A 22,516-nucleotide genomic window follows, 5' to 3' on the forward strand; every position below is an offset into this window, starting at 1 on the left:
CCCGCCCACATCCATCACTTCCCGCCCACTCGCTCCCGCTGAGGGCGGCTCGGCTCGGCTCCGGAGAGGAGAGAGGAAGTCTGAGCCTGAGCCCCCCAGGGCCGGGCGGGCTGCTGAGGGGGCGGCGCAGACCCACAAAGGCCCCAGGAGGCACGGCTGACCTCCCAGCGGCCTGGCTGCTCCCGGGGGGTAATCCGGGGCTGTATTCGGGAGTAGCGATGGCAAAGAGGAAGCTGGGGGCCTGGGCCTACCCCCGGGAATCTCCACCCCCCATGGGGAGACAGACCTGGACGGAGCACACCAGGGAGGTCAAAGAGAGGGGCCTGGTCTGACCGGGGTGATCCTGACAGGCCAGGGTGCGCTGGTCCGGGCAGAAGGAACAGCAGGAGGGAGGGATCAGCGTGCTCTGAGCACAGAGTAGCCCCCTCTGCGAGCACCCGCCATGGGGGGTGGACCAGCTAGACCAGCCCGGGCCCAGGAGGGATGAGCAGGGCTGGGTGGACACAGTGGGGTCTAGAGTGAGGGCAGAGGGGTCGGGTTAGGCAGAGGCGCTGGCCCTCAGCCGCCCCCGCAGGCAGGGCCTCGAGGAGAAAGTCCGTCTGGGTGCGGGCCCTGCCGGGCTCAGGATGCCGCTGGCAGAGAGTGCGGGTGCTCCCTCCACGGCCCACTTCCTTCCTGGCTTCTGTGCTGAAATGGAGTCTCTTCTCTCCTGTCTCTGGGGGACCTGGGGAAGGTGCCACCGCTCAGAGGGACACCCCCAGTCCAGCGAGGTCAAGAGGCTGGACTGAGGTCACCTCGCCAGCTGTGGGGGTGGAGACATTGACTCTGCCGGTGAGAGATCCCGGCGGCCAAGAGCGCCCCCTGCCGGCGCCATAGCACGCGCTGGGCCTGCGGGTGGATGGACGGGGCTCCGAGGTGAGGCTTCGCCTGGACTGGCCGCCTTTGCCGCAGCCTCGAACCCAGGTCTGCAGACTGTCTGAGCAGCGCTCCTCTCCTGCACCCCGTCTGAGTGTTGGGGGAAGCCGGGAAACGGGGAGGCACTCATGCGCCTAGACAGCCCTCCCGGAGCCTCAGTTTCCCCATCTACCCCAGGAGGCTGAGGTGGCGCCACGGGGGAGGGGGCGGGAAGGCTTTGGTAGCGGCCTGTCCTGCGCATGCTGGACCTTGAGACGCCGTGTGGCCCGAGGCCAGGAGCTGAGCACCCCAGGGTGCCGTTCCCCCAGAGACAGACGTGGCAGCCCCACGGAGAGCCCTGCTCACCCTCTCCCTGTTCTCATTCCCCTGGTCACGTGCTCACACCTCCCTGACCCTGGGCCTCGCTCCCGTCACCCCGTCACAGGGACAGGCCCAGCGTCTGGCACAGAGGGGCCCTGTCGACGGAGCAGGACGGGTGGCTCGACGGAGAGCTAAGCGCCTGGTCCAAGTCCTCGGCCAGCTGGTAGCCAGTGTAGGACTTGGACCTGGGTCCTGGTCTCACTCTCGCCCAGCCTGACCCCGCAGCCAGGGACCCTCCGGGACGTAGGGTCTCTGAACACCCCCATCTGAGCCTCCGCCGGCCCCCGGGCAGCTGGACCACCAGGCTGCAGGCAGCCTGCCTGCCCCTGCCCCTGCCCTGCCCCTGCCCCTGTCCCTGCCCCACCCCTGCCCCTGCCCCTGCAGCCTGGCCGGCCCACAAAGACATGGCGGGAGGTCACACTGCCTGATCCAGGAGAATTCAGGGGCCAGAGCTGCGCAGAGGACACAGCTGGAAGAAGAGTGGAAGGAAGATGAAAAGGGGTCCCTTACACCTCACCTCTCCCAAGACCCAATGAGGGAGATGTGAGGGCCTGGAGCTTTGGGTGGGGGTCCTTAGAGGCGGGGGTGGGAGGGTGGGGGGAAACAGGCCGGAGTCAGCCTGCAGGTGGCCTGTCCCCAGCCAGCCCCCCACCACCTCCCTGCACAGTGAGCCAACCGGACCAGGTGCCCCTGCCCTCCTGGCCCGTCGCTCTGAGGCCAGGCTGCTCTCTCTGCAGCCTCCGTGCCACCCCCAGAACCAGGCGGACAGTGAGATCCAGGTGGCGGCTGTGTATGCCTGTGTGCGGTAGGGGACACTGAGGTTGGAGAGGTAAGGTGATAGCCCACCGGCAGCCATGGCACCATGGCCGGCACCCAGACCCTGGTTCCTGGCAGGCCCGGTCCAGGCGCCCAGGCAGCGGACACGTGTGGCCTCCACCGCGTGGGGAGCCGTCTCATCTCGTCGGTTCACTGGACAGCGCGGGGCAGGAAGGGGTGGAGGCCCCGCCTGAGTGTCTGTGGGGTCTCCTTCGCACAGACTTCCTGCGGGAGGGAGCCCCCATCCACGATGCCCCCGGGGTCAAGGCCAGCCTTCCCCCAGCTCTGCTCCGGGGGGCAGGCCTGGAGAGGAGCGGCGAGAAAGGGCCACGTGCCCTTCCACGTCCTGCACCCCCTGCCCATGCCACCCTCCCCTCCACCTCCTCCCAGGGCACCCCCTCCGCAGGCAGCAAAGCCCAGAAGGCCCCGCCCCCGCAGCACAGGCCCCGCCCCGCCGGCCCGGCGCTGCCATTCGGTTATTTTTAGCGAAGCCGCAGCCTCCGGGAACCGCGAGTCGAGGGGAAGCCGCCCCCGCGCCTCCAGGAGCTGCTTGCGGAAAACGATCGATTAAACCTGCGCTGCCAGGGCCCGTGCCAGGCGGGCAGCCGGCGGGAGAGGCGGAGCCAGCACTGGGGCCTCTCCCCCGCGGCCCTCCCCCCGGACACACTGGGACCAGCTGTTCCCCAGCGCCCTCTCCTGCCCGCGCCCCGCCATCCCTGCATCCCTCCCGCCAGGCAGCATAGGGGTGGGCAGCCCCGGGAGGTTTGGGGAGCGAGGAAGGACCCCAATTGCCTGCCTGGCTTTCTGACTGGCTCAAGTCTTGTCCCAGGAGGGCTGCAGGCGGGCCAGGCCCTGAGCTCCTGAAGGAAATGGTGGTCAGGGTTACATATTGAGAAATACATTCCTAATACAAGTCTGTATTCTGTGTTTGAGGCCTAGGCCCCAGGATAATCTTCTCCGCCCGGACATGATAGTCTGGGTGCCGGATTTAGGTGTGAGCCCCAGGTGGAGGTCTGGGTGCTCAGGCAGGGTGTGGTCACTAGGGGGCGCTGTGGGCCCAGGTGGGAGGTCTGGGTCAAGGGCAGGACTCAGGCGGATGAAATGGTGGTCAGGACTGGCCTGGTTATTTGGACTCCAATAAAGGAATAGGCACTGGCTCCCAGTATGGGTCCCCAGAGAATCCTCCTGGTCCTCGCCATAATAGTCTGTGACCAGGAGGTAAGTCTGAGCCCCGGACGGCGGTCTGGGTCCCTGGAGGGCCTTTGGGGCCAGGGAGGGCCGTCTGGGCCCCCGGGGGCGGTCTGGTACCTCAGCTGGACACCTGGGTTATGGAAATGCTGGTCTGGGTACCAAATTGAGAAGTGCACCCAGGATACAAGTCTGGATTCTGTGTTTGAGGCCTGGGCCTCGGCCCCGCCATGATCGTCTGGGTCCCGGGTGTAGGTGTGAGCCCCAGGGGGAGATCTGGGTCCTGTGAGGGCAGTTCCGGCCCAGAGGGAAGTCGGAAGCCAGGGGCCAGTCTGGTACCTCACCTGAGCATGTTGGTTAAAGAATAGTTGTTGGGGTTACGCATGGAGATCTCGTCCCCTCATACAGCTCTGAGTTCCAGGTTTGTGGCCTGGGCCCCAGGTGGGCCTACTCGGCCCCGCCATGAAGGTCTGGGGCCCGGATGTAGGTCTGAGCCCCGGATGTAGGTCTGGGTGCTCAGGCGTGGTGTGGTCACTAGGGGGCGCTATGGGCCCAGGTGGGAGGTTTGGGGCAAGGGCAGGACTCAGGGTGGTGAAATGGTGGTCAGGACTGGCCTGGTTATTTGGGCTCCAATTAGGTATAGGCACTGGCTTCCAGTATGGTTCCCTGAAATGGCCTCTGGTCCTCGCCATAATGGTCTGTGACCAGGAGGTAGGTCTGGGCCCCCGTCAGAGGTCTGGGTCCCTGGAAGGCCTTTGGGGCCAGGGAGGGACGTCTGGGCCACTGAAGGTGGTCTGGTACCTCAGCTGGACATCTGGGTTATGGAAATGGTGGTCTGGGTTACACATTGAGAAGTACACCCCTGATACAAGCCTCGATTCTGTGTTGGAGGCCTGCGACCCGGGATAATCTTCTCGGCTCCAGGTGGAGGTCTGGGTCCTGTGAGGGCGGTTTGGGCCGGAGGGAAGTCTGAGTCCCGGGGGCCCTCAGGCCTCACCACAAGCTGCCAAGTAGGTGGTGCCCTCGGCCGTGCTCAGGCGAGGACGGAGCTCTGCCGCCCTCATCAAGGCAGCGTCCGGGCCTCGCTCTCCAGCCTTCGCCGGTGACAGAGGGCAGTGCTGGACAACGAACGTGAGGACTGACCGATGCTAGCAGGATGCTCCTCCCCCCCCTAGACCCCAGGTGTAGGGCCATGTGCTGGGATGGAGGACAGCCACTGCGGGTCAGGCCTCTGAGCTGTGGGGACACAGGACAGCTGTAGCCCGGTGCCAGAGAGCCATGGGGAGCAAATGCCAGGCTGTGCCCCTGCAGCCCACTGGGTACCCCCTCCCTGCTCCTGCCTCATCTTACATGGCCTGCCTTCAAGCCCCAGCCTCAGGCCTCCGCTCCCAGCAAGCTCCCAGGTTCCTCTTCCAACCACAGAGGCTCCTGGCCTCAGGGGGCCCCTCTCTGTTCGGCATCTTGGGGTGCTTTTCCCCTCTGGTAAGCTGTGGGCCACAGGCTCCACTGTCTGGGGAAGACACCCCCTTTCCCAGAATGCCACCAAGAGCTTGGGGCCAGGGGAGACCCAGCCTACCCCTAAGAACCTGCTGAGAATAGGCAGGGCCTGGGTCTGAGGTAGGGGTGTGGGGATGGGTGTGAGAAGCGGAAAGTGAGAGGTCTGGGTGGGCCGGAGGGCTTCCCTCAGGAGGGGAGCTCCCTACCTCCCGCAGGGCCCTGCTCCATCCTCCATCCCCGGTCCAATGCTGCCCCCATGTGGACCACAGGCTCACATTCCGGCTGGGGACACAGTATCACTCTTGGGGCCCAGTGCTCTTCAGAGGGAAATCAGAGGCCTGCGCTGTGAGGCATACCCAAGGCTGTGCCTCCAAGCTTCTGCCGGTAATGTCCTCTCTCTTCCCGACAGACCCGGAGCCCCAGCCCCAGCCCCAGCCCACTGCCCACCACCTTCCCTTCTCCCAGAAGCTCTGAATCCATCTCTTGGAGGGATGTGAACTTCAGGGTTTATTTTCCAACTCTCCACCCCTCCCTTCTCAGCCTTCCCTTCTCTCCTCTTCCCTTCGACAGTCCACTCTCCACGCAGTTGCCAATATGTTTGTATTGGTTTTTAGAGAAAGGAAGGGAGAGGGATAGAGAGAGAGAAATATCAATGAGAGAGGGACGTCATTGATTGGCTGTGTCCTGCACCCCCCCACTCGGGATGGAGCTTTGACCAGAAATTGAACCTCTGCCTGTTGGTTCCTGGGTTAGGGTTAGGATTAGCTGGCACCAGGGGTATTTTTTAAGAACAAAAGTCTGTCACTTCCTGCCTAACACACCCCTCAAGTCTAGCCTCCGGGTCAAGACTTGGGCCAAGAACCTGGAGCTGGAGGACTAGGAGAAGGCGGGGGCCAGGCTCGTAGCTCCGCCTTCCATCTGACGACATCCTCCCGGCCTTAGGAACCTTTCTTCCCGGCTCTGGGGAAGCTTTTCCAGTAGTACTTCCGACCTTGACGACCGTATTTCCCGTGCTGCACCGCGGCCTCCTCTCTCTCTTCCGGTCCCTGGCGCTTCGGCAGCCGCGGGCTTCTGTGAGTACTGGCCGCGCGGCATCCGACACCATCCGCGACTCCCGGGGGGCGGCGGGGCGCAAACCCGGGAGGACCGGGGGGCCGGCTGCCTGCTGTGCGGCGCGGAGGCCGCGAGGCGGGGTGGCGCTCGTGGGTTGTCGAGGGGGGATGGGAAGGGGAGAACTCGGGTTTGGGGAGAGCGCAATGTTGCGGCGGGATGTTGGTTTCGGGGCGCCACTCACCGAGTTGGCGGGGATGGAACCGGGCGGTGCAGAGTGAGTCGAGGCGGGTGGAGGCCGCAGGTGCGGGGCATCTGTCTGCAGCGTCGTTCCGGCTCCTGGCCTCACGTTCCTCCAGGTCAGGGCAGGCCCAGCCCGGCGGTCCGCAGCCCTGACCTCCGCTCTCGTCTTCCAGGTGCGGAGATGGCCAAGTCCAAGAACCACACCACGCACAACCAGTGTAAGTCCCTCCGGCCCGGCCTCCATCTCACGCCCCACACCCTGGCACGGATTACAGATACTGGGGCAGGGATGGGCACGTGCCTGCTGCGGCCCTAGGGCCGGTTTTGATCTTAGCCAGCATTACCTTTGGGATTTAGAAGGCAGGGGTCGCCATAGTTGGTTTGGCTCAGTGGATCGAGCGTCGGCCTGCGGACTGAAGGATCCCAGGTTCGATTCCTGTCGGGGGCATATCCCTCTTCCTTCTTCTCTGTAAAAAATTAGTAAAATGTTTTTTAAAATAATAGAAGGTCAGGAGTCCGCGGGGATACCCACAGTGCTTTGTGCTCCGTAATAAGGGGTTTCCGGCTCTCAAGTAGGCCCACTCTGGGAAGTAATGGATTCCCAGGCTTGGCAGCTGTGGTGTTGCGTGGTCTTACCAGACACCTCCTTTTGATGTAATTCCTTTCTTCCTCCACAGCCCGGAAATGGCACAGAAATGGCATCAAGAAACCCCGGTCACAAAGATACGAATCTCTTAAGGGGGTAAGTGTATGCCTGTGCAGCCCCGTGAACTGACCCTCGGTTTGCTTTGGCCTGCAGTTTCCTTCCTTACCCAGCCAGCTCTCGCCTGGACTTCGGGCTCTGCCAGGCCCATCATAACGCTGTACTTGGCCTTTTCTAACTCCTGGTGTCTTTCGGGGCCAATCTGACCATCTCCCTTGCCCACCCTGAGACTTGGAGTGGCTTTGTCCGTGTGGGCCTCATCCCTTAGAATCCTTCCGCGCCAGCGAGCTCTGAGGATTAGCTGACTAGTCTGTGTTACTTCCTTGAATCGGTTGTACCCAGGCTTGGTATTTAACCCACACCTTTAAGGGGACATGGTGTCCCTTAGGACCAGCATGCCAAACTCAGAGGCTGAGATGGGCCAAATAAGGTGTAAATGCAAAAAACAAAAGTGTTGATTTCCATGGAAATGTAGGTTTATTATCATACGTGGGCTTGATGCTGTCCGATACACGCTGAATACCCAGAGGGCTGAAATAAATGAATCATCGCTAACATAAAATAATAGAATGTTTTAACAAATACTAATGTTTTTTCTTGAACATTAACTACCAGACACTGAATAACTGCACAGATTAATAAACGTAACACAAACCTATTTTTCTTGTTCTCTGAAACCGAAATATATCCTGTTGCGCACACCAAATGAGTCAGTCCAAGACCAGTGGTGTGGCCATCGGCTACTAAAATATCCGATGTTAGTGGAGAGAAATGGTGCGCCTGCGAGTAAGGGAAGTGAATGCGCCATGGTTGTAGAAGTCATTAGCTTTTGTTAATTGAAGCTTTTGCTTTTTTGAGGCCTACATAAACTTAAGTCTTAGTCATTAGTTGTGGTTCATTATGAATGATTATGTTTAATAGGATATTATAAAATTTAAGTTACAAAACTTTCATTAAAATGTTTCTTATATACCACGTTGGCTGGGCCAGAAAAGTACGCAGGCCTCGAGTTTGACATGCTAGCCTCAGGTTTTTGAAGTCCCACCCCAGGCAGAGGGGTGGGGCGGCCTTGCATTTGCGCTCAGCCTGGCTCTGGGCGCAGAGGCCTGCACGTGCGCTCTGTGTGGCCTCAGCAGGAGGGTGGTGGCTTTGGGTGCTGCTGCTCTGGAGTTTCTCTGCAGATGAGCTTCCAGGGTTCGGTGTTTGCATTTAAGGTTGGTTTGATGCTGTCCAAGCTCCCAATAGGCCTCGGCTGAGCCGATAGTCTCTTGGTGCCGCTATGGAGAGGGCACCAGGGGGTCCTCCTGCATGCTGCGCTCACAGGCGCCTGTACCTTTCCTGCCTTCCAGGTAGACCCCAAGTTCCTAAGGAACATGCGCTTTGCCAAGAAGCACAACAAGAAGGGCCTGAAGAAGATGCAAGCAAACAACGCCAAGGCCATGAGTGCCCGTGCTGAGGCCATCAAGGCCCTGGTCAAGTCCAAGGAGCCCAGGCCCAATATCCCAAAGGGCTGCAGCCGCAAACTCAGTCGGCTTACCTACATCGCTCACCCCAAGCTTGGGAAGCGCGCTCGTGCCCGCATTGCCAAGGGGCTCAGGATCTGCTCGCCAAAGGTCAAGGCCAAGGCCAAGGCCGAAACCAAGCCCCAGGCTGCAGGTGCAGCTGCAGCTCAGGCTCCCAAAGGTGCCCAGGCCGCTGCTCCCAAAGCAGCTCAGGCCCCCGCTCCCAAAGCGGCTCAGGCCCCCACGAAGGCTCCACAGTAGGACGGAAGGACTGGTGGGCCCCTGGCTGCAGTCTGCGAGGCGCTGCTGCCATCCTGTGCTGTTTGTACAAATAAACCTGCGGCAGGATCTGTCTGTCAGCCTGTCTGATCCCAGCGTTCGGGTGGGCTGGTGCCTCCATTTCCTGGGGGAGAAGTCCGCCTTCTCTGGCTGGCTGGTGTCAGGAAGTGGTTCCCCAGACCATGAGGACTGGTTGGGCACGCTGGTGAGGCCGAGTCAGGCCTTGATGTTCGCATGGGGAAGAGGGAGGGAGCAGGAGGATCCTGGGCTCTGACCTGGTGTTCCCGACTCCGGCTGCTGCTCGCCCCGTGCTTGGGGCCGAGTGGAGTGGAGACTCCATGGTATGGCTGCTGCCTGGTCAACGCAGATGGGCTCTTTCTGTCCCAGGAGGCCTGGCAGGTGTGGCCCTGGGGGCCCGGGAGTCCAGCACGTTGTTGGAGAGCTGGGCACGCACGGGGCAGTGCCCAGTGTTGGAGGGACCTGACAGGCCGCTTTGACAGCGGGAGTGAAAGCAGAGTGTATAGAGCCCTAGTGCAGTGTCCACGCTGAGCCCTGTAGTGGGACAAGACATGCAGGTCTGGGGGAACAGGCGGGTCCCCGAGCTGCCGGAAGACGGGAACGTGGGGGACTGAAGGCTGAAGGGAGGGAGGCTAGCTCGCTGCCCTTCCCTCTCGGGAAAAGAGGCTGATCTTCAGCCCGAAGCAGTGTCAGGTCGTGGGAGGCTTGAAGGCCTGAAGAGCCGGTGCCTCCAGCTGCCCCAGCGACACTCGCCTCCAGTGAAGGCTTGGGGGCGGGGGGTTAAGCCCAGAAATAGCCGCTGCTTGGTTGGCACTGGTGTGTGAAGAGTGGACTCGGCCGCAGAGAACTGCAGGCTGGGCTGGCCCGCGGGAGGGAGGGCCCGCGGAAAGGGCCGGGCGCTGCCGTAAGCCTGAGAGGCACATGTCTGTGTTGTCCCTGAGCTGTCGGAAAAAGTACAGACCTGCCTGCACCAAAAAATACAGAGGCACAGGCTTTCTGTGGGGGTTCCGGGGTCAGCAAGCTTTTAAACCATTCGGCACAGTGCCTTTCCCCTCACATGGCTTAGCTGAGGGGACGGGAGTGAGCACAGGCTGCCTCTCAGAGCAGATGCCTGTCAATCGCCAGTGCCCCTGGCATTTTGGTCCAATTAGGCAGATCCACCAGATAGAGCAGCGGAGCAAGGACTGGCCCTCAAGGGCTGTAGACCACATTCCTTTAGCCAGCCCTGCCACTGCTCGGTCACCTGTGCCCACTAAATGGCCTCCCCGCCACAGCACCTACGAGGCCCAACCTCTGAATGTCCCCACCTCTGCCTCTGGCTCTGCAATCCGCAAAGAAGGAGCAGGAAGTGCAACAAGCCTTGTGTACAGAGGCCTAGCCGGGTAGTCGCCCACCTGAGGGCGGTTGGCACTCCACCATCGGGCACACTGGGTGGGAACGAAGGCAGCACAGGCCGAGTTACCACGAGGCACCAAGCGGTTGTCCCTGGACTGGGACGTTCACTGCCATCTGCACTGGGACCTTCTGCAGTTGGGCAGTGACTTTGTGCCCCTAGTGGGGAGGAATGGCTGTCCCTAGTGAGACCCTGTCACCCTAGTGCAGCTGGGACCCATGGAGACACTAGTGTGTGTGACGGGCACAGGCACCATGGAAGGGAGGAGGCGGGTCGGCCTGTCCCCTGCTAGTGACCTCACGACAGCGCCACCTCCCAGCCTGCACGGCTTACACAGCCCGGCAGGTTCCCGGCTGCAGCTGCTTCACACCAAAGACCAGGCTGTGACCTCCTAACCCAGGTCCCTGTGAGCACATCTCTAACCTCAGACTCCGCTGTGCTGTGGCGTCATTACTGAGGCACCCTGCGTCCCACCTACAGTGAGTCTTACAGCCGATGCATCTGCATGCCCCTTTGCACACACAAACGTCCCGAGGGACCCACACCAAGGTCAAGCGACCTAGCACACTGGCTGGGGTCCTGGGGGACACGGCAGGAACGATGGTTGCTAACACGGCGGCTGCTTTAATCGGCCTTTTTCCGTGTGTGTGTGTGTGTGTGTGTGTGTGTGTGTGATGTTCCTGTGGGCTGTCTCCAGGGCGGTCAGTGGGGAACCAAAAGAGCTACCCCCTGCGGCTGCAGCCCCCGGCAGGTGAAGGGCACTGGAGGGGGAGGGGGCACGTGAGACAAGAGCCGGTCCTGGGAGGAGTGGGGACAGGGCAGAGGTGGCTTCCTGTCGTCCCCTACCCGCCCCACGCCCTGCTGTCTGGTTCTTGAGCAGCCCTGGCCTGCCCAGGATGGAAGGCCCCCGCCCTTCATCAGGAGCGGGTGCGGCTCAGCCTGGTTCCCCCCCGCGTGCTGCAGGGGAGCCCGCACGCTGCTGCCGCCATGCACCTCAGACGCCGTTACTGTTAGTCCTCGAACCGACCTGGAGGAGTGATCGCTGGCTAGGCCTCCAGAGTAGGAAGCACGAGTCCCCGGTTTCCAGTCTCAGACCTTGACTCCCTTCCCCCGGGCTGTGCGGCATGGGCAGCTGCCGGCAGACTAACCCGGCTCAGGGCCTGCGTCAGGGCTGCAGGGCCCTGGGGTGGCAAGAAGCTGGCAGTGTCCTGGCTCCTCGCTGGGACCGGAGCAGGGGCTTCTTACTGTCGGGGCTGAGCCTGCAGGCCTGGCTTCCCTCCGGCCACAACGAGCCCCAAAAGCCAGCCTCCCTGCCCCCTGCCCACGCTCAGGGCGGTCAGAACCAGACGAGGTCAGGTCCGAGGGGGGTGGCTCAGCTCACAGGCTCACAGCTGACCCCTAGCACCGCCTGGGGCCGAGGGGCTGGCCAATGGGAGCTGACTGTGGGCCTCTCTGTACACGCTGACCTGCGACCCTGCCCAGGGTGCTGGGACCCTAAGATGAACAGACCTGTGCTCCCCAAACCAGAGCAGGGCCACACCTGCTTCCTGCCCGCCTGAAGGCTGACCACGTTGGCAGTTAGCCTTGCCAGCTGCACCCACATGCCCACATCTGGCGGGGGCCCTGCGTGTGCTCCCCGAGAGCCAGGAGTCACGCCCTGACATCTGTGTCTGTTGTCCCCCTCAATGGGAATGGCATTCCGGCCTCACAGATGTAGACATGGTGGCTGCTGGGAACGGAATGCTGGCCGCTGTGGCCGGGCACAGGGCTGGGGGTCAGGTGGCTGTGCCGTGTGAAGGACACGCAGCCCAGGGTGGTGGGCAGTGCCCAGAGCCAGGCTGTTTCCCCTGCGCAGCGGATGGTAGCCGCACCCCTGCTCCACGCACGCGCTGCTGCCAGTTTCAGTGGGCCCTGTCCACCAGGCTTTATTGTGGGGCCGGGGCGGGGCCTGGCACTGGCCAGGTGGACGCTCCAGGGGCAGAGGCTGGGAGCGCGGCTCAGCCGTCGCTGGGCAGGGCGGGCACGCTGGCCAGCGCGGGCAGCAGCCGTGTGTATATGTCGATCCCCCGGAGGAACACGGCCTCGTGCAGCCGCTCGTCATGGTCGTGCAGCAGCACGGGAGTGCGGTTCATGGGGGAGAAGCCCAGGGCCGGGACCCCCACCTGCAGGGGAGGAGGAGCCGTCAGGGGGCGGCGGGTGCCCAGGACCACCGCTGCCCCCGCCCGCCCGCCCGCCAGCAGCTCACCGCGCGGAGGTAGCGGCTGTCGGTGGCCGCGGGGAAGATCTCCTGCTCCAGGGTGAGGCTCCTGAGGGGCAGAGCCTGGTGAGGGGGCGGGCAGGGAGGAGGGAGGCCAGGGCCCAAGGGGCACAGAGAGTGGACGGAGAGAGGGGAGCGGAGGGGAGGCGGGCCAGTGCTCACATGTCCTTGCAGACCCCACTAAACGCTGCCCACCAGGGGTCTGAGTCATCCGTAGAAGTTATCCGGGGCTCCGTCCACTTCTGCGGGGAGGAGAAGGGTGGCAGGGTCAGGACAAGGCCTGAGCATCTTGCCCTATTTTCATAGGGTGGGTATTGCCCAGCACATGGTGCACACGCGTGCACACACACACACACACACACACACACACACAGCCAGGTGGCCAGCCCATCCACCAACTCCTTCAGTTCCTCCAAGGACCCTAGGCTGCCTCCCCAGCTTACTTCCTGTCCATCCTTCAGGTCCCAGCCCTAGCGTCCCTCCCTCCAGAAGGCTCTCCCAGAGGACCAGTCCCCTCTCCTGGACCATGTTTATGCCCAGATAAATGCTGTGAGAATGAGGACTGAGGACTAAACCGGGTCAGGTGACTCCCAGGGCACCAAGCACACCTACAGGGACACCACCTGGCAGGCCCCGACCCCCGGTTCCCACAGCCCGTCACCGGGCCGGTACCTGGACAAACTCGAAGGTGACCCCCGGGCCAGCTGCCTGGCACCAGCCGTGCAGCCGCTCCTCGAACGCCTAGGAGACGGAGAGGAGCTGAGCCCGGGCTCCCCTGAGCCTGCAGGACAGGCCTGAGGGCCCGGCTCCCTCCTCCAAACCCCGGCGGAGGTGGCACCTGCAGGTCCACGTCCGGGGCCACACGGAAGTCAAAGCTGGCGCTCATGGTGGCGGGCACCACGTTGTAGGCCATGCCGCCCTCCAGCTTGGTCAGGTTCACAGAGGTCACGGCGCCCAGCTTCAGGCGGGCGTTGGCCTGCAGCCTGCGGTGGGCACACAGGTGAGGGCCGGGCTCAGCCTCCCGTCAGTCGCGGATCCCTGCCCGGCCGCCCAGCGCCTCACCTCTGCTTCTCCTCCTCCCGGAAAGCCAGCACGGCGCCCACGACCCTGTGCTGGGAGCGCAGGAGGTCAGATGTGAGAGGGCCCGGGACCTCCCCAGCTCACCCCTGGGTGCCACCCACCACCACCCCTGGGTTTCACCCACCAGCTTCTCGGCGGCTGTGTCCTCGATGAACCTCGAACCGTGGCCGGGCTTCCCGGTGCTCGTGACCCGCACCCCTGGGAGGCGCAGCGAAGGGCCCTTCAGCATGGGAGAGGCTGGGCGGGCCAGGCCTGCCCCTCCGTCCAAGCTCCTCTGGCAGGACTGCCCCCCGGGGCCCACAGTGCAGGGCTGCTTCCTGCCCTCAGAGGGGCAAGGCTCCGGCCCGGGTCTCCCATCTGCACGGTGACACCCCTCCCCCCACGCCACTCACACCAGGGGCTCCGCTCGCTGTAGAAGACAGTGAAGGCGTCAGTGGGGTTGGCCAGGCCTAAGGAGGGAGGAAAGGGGTCAGAGGGCAGGGTGGCCCAGCCCCCCTAGCAGCCTCCCTATCCGCCCCCTCTGGCCTCTCAGAGGCCTGCCGCCTGCTCACCCTCATCCAGGGCGAAGCCAGCCCTCAGGGCCTTGAACTCAGGCCGCTGCACAAACAGCTCCATGCCTTGGTGACCCCCAATCTCCTCATCTGTGAAAGCAGAGGGACGGGAGGTGAGGGAGCCATGCCCCAGCACCCCTCCCCCCCCTCCCTGGAGGAGCCCTCCCGGCCACGCCCACCTGGCACAAAGGTCATGTGGATGGTTCTGGGGAAGCGGTGGCCCTCAGCCTTCAGCCTCCTCACGGCCTCCAGGTACCTGAGGGGGAAGGGGTGTGAGCCAGGTGCCTAGGGAGCCACTGGGTGCTGGGGGGGGGAGGGGGCAGGCTGAGCCCCAGGCCTTGGCCCTGCTTGCCAAAGCCTGGCCCTGCCCCATCTCCCCATCCACGCAATGGTCCAGCAACAATTCCTGCCCAACGCCAGGCCAAGCTGCTCCTCGGCCTTGGGGTTCTCCAGTGCCACCCCCGGTTCTGGGTCACTCAGGGCACAGGGGACGGGGGGGAAAGGGGGCACAGAGGGGAAGGGGAGTGAGGACACTCACTGGATGCTCACACACTTCATGTCCTGGGCGCCCCGGGCGTAGATGTAGCCTTCCGCGTCCTTGACGGCCTCAAAGGGGTCGTGACTCCAGTACTCCTGTCAGGGATGGAAGAGACCCCAGGCCCCAAGTTCATCATTAGTCCACTCTGCCCACCGTGGGCCTGTCCGAGGAGCCCACCGGAGGGGTGACGGGTGGGGTGGCGAAGGCGACAGAAGAGGCCTGACGAGGGCAGCAGGCTGCCCCCCCACCTCTGTGACCGCCCTCCACCCCCACCTGCGTGTGGAACAGCTGCTGGACGAGGCTGCTGACGGGCACGATGCCCAGTGAGGTCCGAGCCGGTGCCAGGACCAGCTGTGGGGCTTCCCACCCTCCCCCACACACACCTTGGCGACAGGTACCACATCCGTGTGGGAGTTGAGCAGGAGGGAGGAGAGCTTGGGGTTGGTGCCTGGCCAGGTCAGCACCGTCACCACACGGCCGGGGGCCACCTGGGGAGGACACGGAGGGAAGCTCAGTGCGGAGCGCAGGTGCCCAGGCCACTTCCGCTCCCCACCCGGACCCGGGCTCACCTCCACCTTCTGGCAGCCCAGGCCCAGCTGGCGGGCTCGCTCCTCCAGGAAGGCCACCGCAGCCCCTGCAGGCGGCCATGGAATCTTAGGGCCAGGCTCTCCCCGGACCCGGCCCAGGCAGGGCTTGGGGGCACCTCCAGAGAGGGGAGCAGACCCCAAATGCGCCGCTGCCCCCTCCACACAATCCCTCGTCTGAGGCCCCTGCCTCTGAGAGACCCTGCCCTTCTGCTCCCGGAGGAAGCGGTACTTGGTCCATCAGGGACCCGCTGTGGCCGGCCGGGCGTCTTCCTGAGACGGAGCTGTGAGCAGGGACCAGTCCCCCAGCATCTCCCAGGTGGAAGCCACAGCAGCAACGGGGACCCACGCACAGCTCCCAGCCTCCAAGCCAGACGCCTACGGTTCTGTGGCCTTTGTCCCGCCCCAGCGGACTTCGGGAGACTTCTTCCCAGGGGCAGCCCGGCCTGCCCTCCCCGCCGGCCAGGAGGGAGTGAAGTTGTTCCTGGGCCGGCGCTGGGAGGAACTCCGGAGAGGTGGCCCCGGGAGCGGCCGGAGGGCAGGCGCCTGGGGCCGCGGAGGGGCTCACCGTAGTCGGGCTCGGGCTGCACCGTGCGGATGCGCAGGTACCGACGGAAGAGCGTCACGGACGGGTGCTCGCCCTGGGCGCCCGGGCTGGCCATGGCGCTGCGCCGGGAGCTGCGGGCGGAGAGTGGCGCTACCGTCCGGCCGCCGGGCCAGTGAACCCCGTCTGCGCCCCGCCCCCAGGAGGGCTCCCCGCAGGCCCCCTGGGAGAGCCCCACTGTTGGAGGTGCTGTGTGGCCGCTTTCAGCTCGCGCCCCTGGACGCCGCTGCGGCTCCGGGGGCTCAGGGCGGCGGGGAGCAGCAGTCACGTGTGGACCCAGACCTTCCTGCCCCACACCCCGCCCCCCTCAAACGGTGTCTCCCCAGTCGCTCCGCTTTCCTGCCAGGAGCCACACCCCACCTCCCCCAGGGCCCCCACCTCGCTCTCTGCTGGGCCGGCCGTGCTCGTCTCTCAGCACCGCCCGGGACTGTGGCCGGGACGCCGGGTGCGGGGAGGTCGCAGGCTCGGAACCGCCCCCGCCCACCACGTGGCTGGACCGGGATCGCGGGGCGGGGCCGGAGACTGGGCCCTGTGCACGGGTCTCCGCCCGCCCCGCTCCCAGCCGCCGCCCAGTGAGCCCAGGTGCGGATCACGGATCGCCTTCCAGACCGAGGCCTCCGCGGCCTGCTCCCGCGGGCCGGACTGGGAGCTCCCGCCTGGCCCCGCCCGTCGGCCCCGCCCCGCCCCCAGGACACGCCCCGGGCCCCGCCTCCGGGCCGCGAGTTCCGGGTGGTCCCGCCCCCGGAGGCCCCACCTGCGGCCCCGGGATTGGGCCGGGAGAGAGGGGGCGGGTGCTGACGCGGAAGTCGGGCGCCCCTAGCGCTCAGGGTGCAGCGCTGCAGGGTCCGGGCCGAGTGAACCCTATGCCCCGCCCCTCCTCCCTGGAGAGTCCTGCTGCTCCCCTGGGTGTCTCAGCTCCTGGGGAGGGGCCCCCTGACGGCCTGTCCCCCAGCCCCCGGAGCCTGGTCCACGCACCCGCAGGACACACCCCTGTTGGACAGGCCGGACAGCGGGCCGGATGCGGGGTAAAGGGGCCACAGGGCGAGGTGGCCGCCGTGTGATCCTGTGGCCACTCGAGCTGTCAGAGGGCATGGCCGGGAGGGTGCAGTGTGGCTGTGGTTGGGGCTGGCAAGTCTGAGCGGCCCAGGATGTCCCCGGTGAGGAGGTAACCAGGATGCTGTGACAGTGAGAGGCGGGGACTCACCCTGCGGGTGGCACACCGCCTGCCGCGGGCCAGGCTCCCGGCCTTCTACGCCCGGAGAGGGAGGACAGACACAGGGGCCCCGGCCACCCACAGGCTGCACTCTCACTGCTGCCCTTTGTCCTCTCGGCTTCTGCCCCGTTCCAGGGGCTGTAGGCGTGGGGAGGGGCAGGTGAAGGACTTTACCCTCCGGCCCAGAGGAGGCAGGCTGGGAGGGGAGGGGTGGGGAGCACTGTCCTAGCCCTCCTGGGGGCAAGCCTGAACTGCTGACCCACATAGCCAGGGGCAAGCAGGCTTGGTGGCTCACCAGGCTGCCATGTTCAATGTGAAACCACGCTCCCCGCCCACCCTGGCACCTTCCGCTCCCTTTGGCCACAGCTCCTGCACTTCTCAGGGTTGCCCACCAACCCTGGGGGCCTGCAGCAGGAGGGACCCCGCACCCCAGCACCGCGTGGCCCTCAGCGCCCCTGACCCAGACCCAGACCCAGACCCAGACCCAGACCCATCCAGCCCGAAGGCCGCCTCTGAGCTCGGTGTTACCCTCAGGCCGTTTCACAGGGGAGGACAGAGCGGAGCGGAGAGGGCAGCTGGCTGGGAAGCAGCCCATGTTCTTAGCCTCCCCACCCCCACCCCGCCCCGCAGCAACACCAGGACCCGTCACTCCGGCAGGACAAAGTGCTCTTATTTATTGTGCCTGTGAGATAAATGAGAGGCCGGGCGGCTGAGCCTGGCTCTCCGCCCTCCAATCCCAGCGGCTGCCTCCCGGGCCGGCGGGGGCCGGTCCAGACCCTCGGAGCCGCGGCCAGCTCACGGCAGCTGGTCCAGGAAGGCGAGCAGGGCCCGGTGGAAGTCGCCGGGCTGGTGGAGGTAGCAGGCGTGGCCCGCGTTGCGCAGCTTCACCACGGAGTGCCGGGGCAGGTGGCGCAGCTGCCGCAGGGCCTCCCGCGCCAGGGTGCGGTCCAACTCCCCGTACAGGATGAGCGTGGGGGTCTGCGGGGCGAGGCCAGGCTGTGGTGCTAGGCCTCCCGGGGCCTGGGAGATCCTCCCCAAACACCCATCTTTTCCATCCAGATCGGGGAGGAGGGAAGGTTAGGGTTAGGGTCGTGAGTCCTCCAAGTGAGACAGCCCGGGCCCCATGGGGGAGCCGGGGCGGGGTGGCCTCCCCCGGTACCTTCACGGCCTGGAGCTGCTCCCGCGTGTAGTTGAGGGTGGAGGCGGGCGCGATGGGCACGAAGCCGCGTAGCTGCGGGTGCTCCCGCACCAGGAAGGGAAGCGCGTAGCGGCCGCTCAGCGAGGGGCTCACCAGCACGGCGCCCCGCACCTCCAGCTGCCGCAGCGCGCGCCCCAGCAGCTCCGCCCGCCCCGCCTCCGTGCTCGCCTCCCTGGACGGTGCCGAGTTCCCAAAACCTGGCGTGGCAGAGGCCCCCGCTGAGGGAGGCTGGGGGGCTGGGACTTCCGCCCACTCGCGGGGGAGGGCCGCAGCAGTGGCAGGTGCGGCCCCCCGTCCTATATGCTGTTTATGGTGATGGGGTAAAAGCTTTCACCCATCACACTGGCGAGTCGGAAGCAGACTGGGAACACGCAGTGTTGGGGAGGATGTGGGGGAATGGGCCCTTCCACCGGGGACTGATGGGAGGAAAGAGCCGTGGAGCAGATTTGGAGGGTCAGGAAGTAATTGTCGACATTGAAAAGAGGTGTGTCTGGCCTCGGATAGCCGGTCCGGATTATGACTGAACGCCTCTAAGTCAGAATCCCGCCCAGGCGGAATGATGCGAAAAGAGGTGTGCCCTGCCCTGTCTGGTGCGGCTCAGTGGATGCACATATGTCAAACACAAGGCCCGCGGGCCAAATCCGTCCCGCCAGGCCTTGCAATGTGGCCCACACCACGCTGTCATCACTGCACTCCGCTGCGTTTCCATCACAATGACAGTTTATGACTGCTCAGTAAACCATTCGGCCCACGATTTAGGCTGGATTTTAGATTTTGGCCCCTTCTCTGATTGAGTTCGACACCCCTAGAGAGCATCAGCCTGTGGACTGAGGGGTCCCAGGTTCCATTCCGTCAAGGGCATGTACCTTGGCTGCTGGCACAGCTCCGTGCAGGAGGCAGCTAACCGATGTTTCTCATCTATGTTTCTAACTATGCCTCTCCCTTCTTCTCCGTAAAAAATTAATAAAATACAAACATAAAAAGATGTGTGTCCTTGGTAGCTCTCCCACAGAAAGGATCGCCCTCATGCTCCAGGCAGCAGGGCCAGGGGTGCTTGGGCACCCAAGCATTTCAGCTGAAACTCCAGCTCCAAACCCAGCACAGCCTGTCCCTCCAGCCCCCCCAGCGGAAGAGGAGGTCGCAGTGGCTGGCGGAATCCCAGAGACACGGTGTGGGGGAGGAGACCATGCTGCCAAGGGGTTCACACCCCATCGCCCAGCCCTGCACACTTTTCTTTATGTCTGGACCTGTCCGGAGGGGCCTGGGCCCCTGAGGTGCCCCTCGTACTTGATTTAATCCTCACCCGAGAGAAACACATCGATGGGTTGCCTCCTGCATGTGCCTGGATCAGGGCTCGGGCCGAGGAGGAGCCTGCAACCAAGGTCTGTGCCCTTGACCATGAATCAAACCCGGAACCCTTCAGTCCACAGGCCAACTTTCTATCCACCAAGCCAAACCAGCCAGGCCTTGTTTGATTTTTTTAATGCCAAGAGTGATGGCATAAATCCTTTGTCAGCTTAAAAAAAATTAAAAGCTCTCTAGCTCTCTAGTTTGTCATAAACTGGATTCAGGTGAGGTCTCCCCTGGGCCCAGTGGGTGAGGCCCGTGCCATCTGCTCGGTGATGCGCCGCGATCCACCCAGGGTACAGGGAGGACATGCAGACCTGCCCTCCGCCCTCTGCAACCTGGCGCTGCTCGTCCGGGTACAGGGGCCAGATGCAACCAGCCACCTCCCAGGGCTTTCCTGCCCCCCACGCCCCCTGTGGGGAGCCGCCCTGGGCCGGGGGCTCTCACCTGGGAGGTCCAGGGCCACGGCGCGGTAGCCGCGGTGCGCCAGCAGCAGCAGCGTGCCCAGCTGCTCCCAGGTGCTGGAGCTGAAGGCCTTGCCGTGGAGCAGCACCACCTCCGGCCTGCGGGCGCGAGCGGGGCGGGGGCGGGCGGGGGCTCTGAGGCTTTCTTCCCAGGCCTCTCCCACTGCCCTCCCCGCCCTCAGCACCCCGCTGGAGCTGGGGTCCCCTCAGGCCTCACCCTTCTACTAGACCAGGGGTCAGCACCCACCTTCGTGTCCGGTGGAGTGGGCGCACCTCGCGGTAGAAGATGCGGGAGTTGCCCCGGGTGAGACCGACCAGCATGGTGACATTGGGGTCTCCCGAGAGCCAGGGAGTGGGCTCAGGGGGGCCCGGCAGCCCCACGTACAGGAGCAGCATGAGCAGCAGGCCCAGGCCCAGCAGGGCCGCCTGGGACCGGCTCATGGAGGTCCGTGCCCCCGTCTGGAGGAGGAGGAGAGGAGGCTGAGGCACCGCTTGGACCCCGGGGCTCCATCCGAATCGCCCCTGGAAGCGCCCAGCTGAGGCAAAGCTCAGCTTTGTGGGGGGACGGGGTGAGGCCTCAGAGGGGAAAGGCTGGGGGAGAGGTCCTGCTCAGGACCTGTTTGGAAGGTTCTTTTTATCCCTGTGCAGCTAGTGCTGAACTCGGAATGTGCCGGATAATGGGTGGGACTGGAACTCCAGCCCAGCTGGTGTAAGTGCGCAGGGAGAATCCCGGGAGGAGGAGAAGCTGAGGCATGGGGTGGCGGGGAGCAGGCAGGAGAATGGCGCCGCAATGCAAAGGGCAGCATGGAGGCTGCAGGCATGCATGCCACCCCCACCCCAGCTTCCTGCCAAGTGACTTGCTTCACGGACTCCTCGGCCAGGGTCCTTTGCCAGTGGACAGGCCTCCGGGCCAGGGCCCAGCCAGAGCAGTCAGCCGGCTTCCTGGCCGCGAGTCTTCAGTTTGTAAGTAAAAGTGGGAGGCAGTCCGCCCGGCCCCCAAGCCGCTCCTGTGAGATTTCAGCACACAGGGGACTTGACTGGGGCCGGCCTCCTGTTCCCATTTGCCAGGAAACTCATTGGGAGTCTCCAGCCCCACCCACCTCTCCTGAGATGTCGCCTAAGCACCCCCCCCAGGCCCCCAGGTCAGGGGTGACCCTAGAATTCTGCCGTTGCCTTGGCAACCCAGGAGGCTGGAGCACTGGGCAACTTTCCCTGCCAGGTACAGGCAACCTGATCTGGCTGCTACGACACAGGGCCTGGGCATAGACAGTGACACAGGTGAACATGCGTGTGCACAGGAAAGACACCCTCAAAATCATGCCCAGCATCGGGCACCAGGAAGGCAGATGGACAGACACACAGACACCGTTTCAAAACCACACGCAGTTCCTTCAATGTCAAGAACACCGTCATACACACAGCCCTAGAACTACACACACACACACACACAAACTCAGAAATACACGCAGACACGGCCGGTACACACCCTCCAAATCACACGCTGAAATATACACCCTAGGCATCCACAGACAACGAGCGGGCAGACGGACAGCTTCCAACACAGGCAGACAGTCAGGGACATGCCCCCGACACCGCACACCGACCCCGAGCACCCGCCGCCGCGCCCGCCCCTCCCTCCTCCCGCGCCTCTGCCCGCGCCGCCCGGGCACCGCTGGCCTCCGTCCGGGACGCTCACCGGCGCTGGAGGGACCGGCCCGCAGCCGCCGAGCGGGCCCCGCCCCGCGGGACCGGCAGCCACAGCGCCCGGCGCCCGGCTGCTCCGGCTCCGCAGGCCCCGCCGCCCCGCCCGAGCCGCCGGGCGCGCGTGCGCAGTCGCCGCCGCAGGCCCTGCGCCCCGTGGCCCCGGTGGAGGGGGGGCAGGGGGCGGCGCCCCACATTCCGCGCGGCCCCGCGTCCAGGTTTTCCGGGTTGTTTTAGGCCTGAGAGCCGGGGTAGAGGCACGCAGCCTCTTCCCCCCACCCCGGGGGTCTCCACCCCGTCCCGCCTCCCTCCTAAAGCGGGTTCCTCTTATTCTCCACCCCGTCCCGCCTCCCTCCTAAAGGGGGTTCCTCTTATCCCCCCCCCCCCGGGGTCTCCACCCCGTCCCGCCTCCCTCCTAAAGCGGGTTCCTCTTATCCCCCCCCCCGGGGGTCTCCACCCCGTCCCGCCTCCCTCCTAAAGGGGGTTCCTCTTATCCCCCCCCTGGGGGTCTCCATCCCGTCCCACCTCCCTCCTAAAGCGGGTTCCTCTTATCCCCCCCCCCGGGGGTCTCCACCCCGGCCCGCCTCCCTCCTAAAGCGGGTTCCTCTTATCCCCCCACCCCCGGGGGTCTCCACCCGGTCCCGCCTCCCTCCTAAAGCGGGTTCCTCTTATTCTCCACCCCGTCCCGCCTCCCTCCTAAAGCGGGTTCTTCTTATCCCCCCCCCCCGGGGGTCTCCACCCCGTCCCGCCTCCCTCCTAAAGCGGGTTGCATAAGGGTTGTCTTAGGACGGAGGGACCTGCCCAGCCTCAGAGCGGGGTCAGCGCCATACAAATGCACTGGGTCCCGCTCGCCCTGGGTCCCGCACGCACTGGGTCTGGCCCAGGGCGGCCTCTGGGTGCTTCACTCTCCTGTTACCTTTCCTGTTTTTTGACCTGTGATGGACGTGGGCTCTGGCCCAGGCTCGGGCACAGAGAGGCCTGGCACCGAGAGGACTCTGCACCCTGCGGGGTGGTG

General features: G+C 64.7%; 3 protein-coding genes across 7 annotated transcripts; 1 reads left to right on the forward strand and 2 right to left on the reverse strand.

Annotated features, from left to right (window-relative positions):
* Positions 1 to 5,742: 5,742 nt before the first annotated feature.
* RPL29 (ribosomal protein L29) lies at positions 5,743 to 8,633 on the forward strand. The gene is made up of 4 exons (XM_036432162.2): positions 5,743 to 5,849; positions 6,243 to 6,287; positions 6,747 to 6,811; positions 8,122 to 8,633. Exons 2-4 carry the CDS (start codon positions 6,251 to 6,253, stop codon positions 8,533 to 8,535), a joined length of 516 nt encoding a protein of 171 aa, XP_036288055.2. The 5' UTR covers positions 5,743 to 5,849; positions 6,243 to 6,250; the 3' UTR covers positions 8,536 to 8,633.
* Positions 8,634 to 11,865: 3,232 nt separating this feature from the next.
* Positions 11,866 to 16,083, reverse strand: LOC118715612 (aminoacylase-1). Of its 4 annotated transcripts, none has more exons than XM_045579526.1 (15): positions 15,957 to 16,083; positions 15,543 to 15,640; positions 14,960 to 15,024; positions 14,774 to 14,878; positions 14,391 to 14,485; positions 14,032 to 14,108; positions 13,853 to 13,942; positions 13,694 to 13,750; positions 13,426 to 13,499; positions 13,284 to 13,333; positions 13,060 to 13,204; positions 12,894 to 12,962; positions 12,384 to 12,463; positions 12,210 to 12,270; positions 11,866 to 12,126 (listed from the first exon to the last, which is right to left on the reverse strand). In XM_045579526.1, exons 2-15 carry the CDS (start codon positions 15,634 to 15,636, stop codon positions 11,962 to 11,964), a joined length of 1,227 nt encoding a protein of 408 aa, XP_045435482.1. In that variant the 5' UTR covers positions 15,637 to 15,640; positions 15,957 to 16,083; the 3' UTR covers positions 11,866 to 11,961. The 4 variants fall into 4 exon arrangements, with proteins under 4 accessions (XP_045435482.1, XP_045435481.1, XP_045435480.1 ...); XM_045579525.1 differs by having other exon boundaries at positions 15,543 to 15,666; positions 15,987 to 16,072; XM_045579524.1 differs by having other exon boundaries at positions 15,543 to 15,666; positions 15,957 to 16,037.
* Positions 16,084 to 17,445: 1,362 nt separating this feature from the next.
* On the reverse strand, positions 17,446 to 21,606 carry ABHD14A (abhydrolase domain containing 14A). Of its 2 annotated transcripts, XM_045579533.1 has the most exons (6): positions 21,497 to 21,606; positions 20,662 to 20,807; positions 20,048 to 20,259; positions 19,784 to 19,899; positions 17,951 to 18,186; positions 17,446 to 17,769 (listed from the first exon to the last, which is right to left on the reverse strand). In XM_045579533.1, the coding sequence occupies exons 3-6, from the start codon at positions 20,239 to 20,241 to the stop codon at positions 17,587 to 17,589; spliced, it is 729 nt and encodes a 242-aa protein (XP_045435489.1). In that variant the 5' UTR covers positions 20,242 to 20,259; positions 20,662 to 20,807; positions 21,497 to 21,606; the 3' UTR covers positions 17,446 to 17,586. The 2 variants fall into 2 exon arrangements, with proteins under 2 accessions (XP_045435489.1, XP_036288058.1); XM_036432165.2 differs by lacking the exon at positions 20,662 to 20,807 and having other exon boundaries at positions 21,497 to 21,603.
* Between the last annotated feature and the right edge of the window lie 910 nt (positions 21,607 to 22,516).

This window comes from Pipistrellus kuhlii, unplaced genomic scaffold, assembly GCF_014108245.1.
Source record: "Pipistrellus kuhlii isolate mPipKuh1 unplaced genomic scaffold, mPipKuh1.p scaffold_m20_p_11, whole genome shotgun sequence".
Lineage (NCBI taxonomy): Eukaryota > Metazoa > Chordata > Mammalia > Chiroptera > Vespertilionidae > Pipistrellus > Pipistrellus kuhlii.

Bases quoted from the DNA above. Each gene is read 5' to 3' on its own strand.
- RPL29 (XM_036432162.2), top strand. From the start codon at position 6,251: ATGGCCAAGTCCAAGAACCACACCACGCACAACCAGT. The intron at 6,288-6,746 runs GTAAGTCCCTCC...CTTCCTCCACAG, and splicing joins CCACACCACGCACAACCAGT to CCCGGAAATGGCACAGAAAT. The intron at 6,812-8,121 runs GTAAGTGTATGC...CCTGCCTTCCAG, and splicing joins GATACGAATCTCTTAAGGGG to GTAGACCCCAAGTTCCTAAG.
- LOC118715612 (XM_045579526.1), bottom strand. From the start codon at position 15,636: ATGGCCAGCCCGGGCGCCCAGGGCGAGCACCCGTCCGTGACGCTCTTC. The intron at 14,486-14,773 runs GTGTGTGTGGGG...CATCCCTGACAG, and splicing joins ATGTGGTACCTGTCGCCAAG to GAGTACTGGAGTCACGACCC. The intron at 13,205-13,283 runs GTGAGGCGCTGG...TGCCCACCGCAG, and splicing joins CGGGAGGAGGAGAAGCAGAG to GCTGCAGGCCAACGCCCGCC.
- ABHD14A (XM_045579533.1), bottom strand. From the start codon at position 20,241: ATGAGCCGGTCCCAGGCGGCCCTGCTGGGCCTGGGCCTGCTGCTCATG. The intron at 19,900-20,047 runs GTGGGTGCTGAC...TCGCGCCCGCAG, and splicing joins CCACTCCACCGGACACGAAG to GCCGGAGGTGGTGCTGCTCC. The intron at 17,770-17,950 runs GTACCGGGGGAG...CTCGCCCCGCAG, and splicing joins AGCAGCTCCAGGCCGTGAAG to ACCCCCACGCTCATCCTGTA.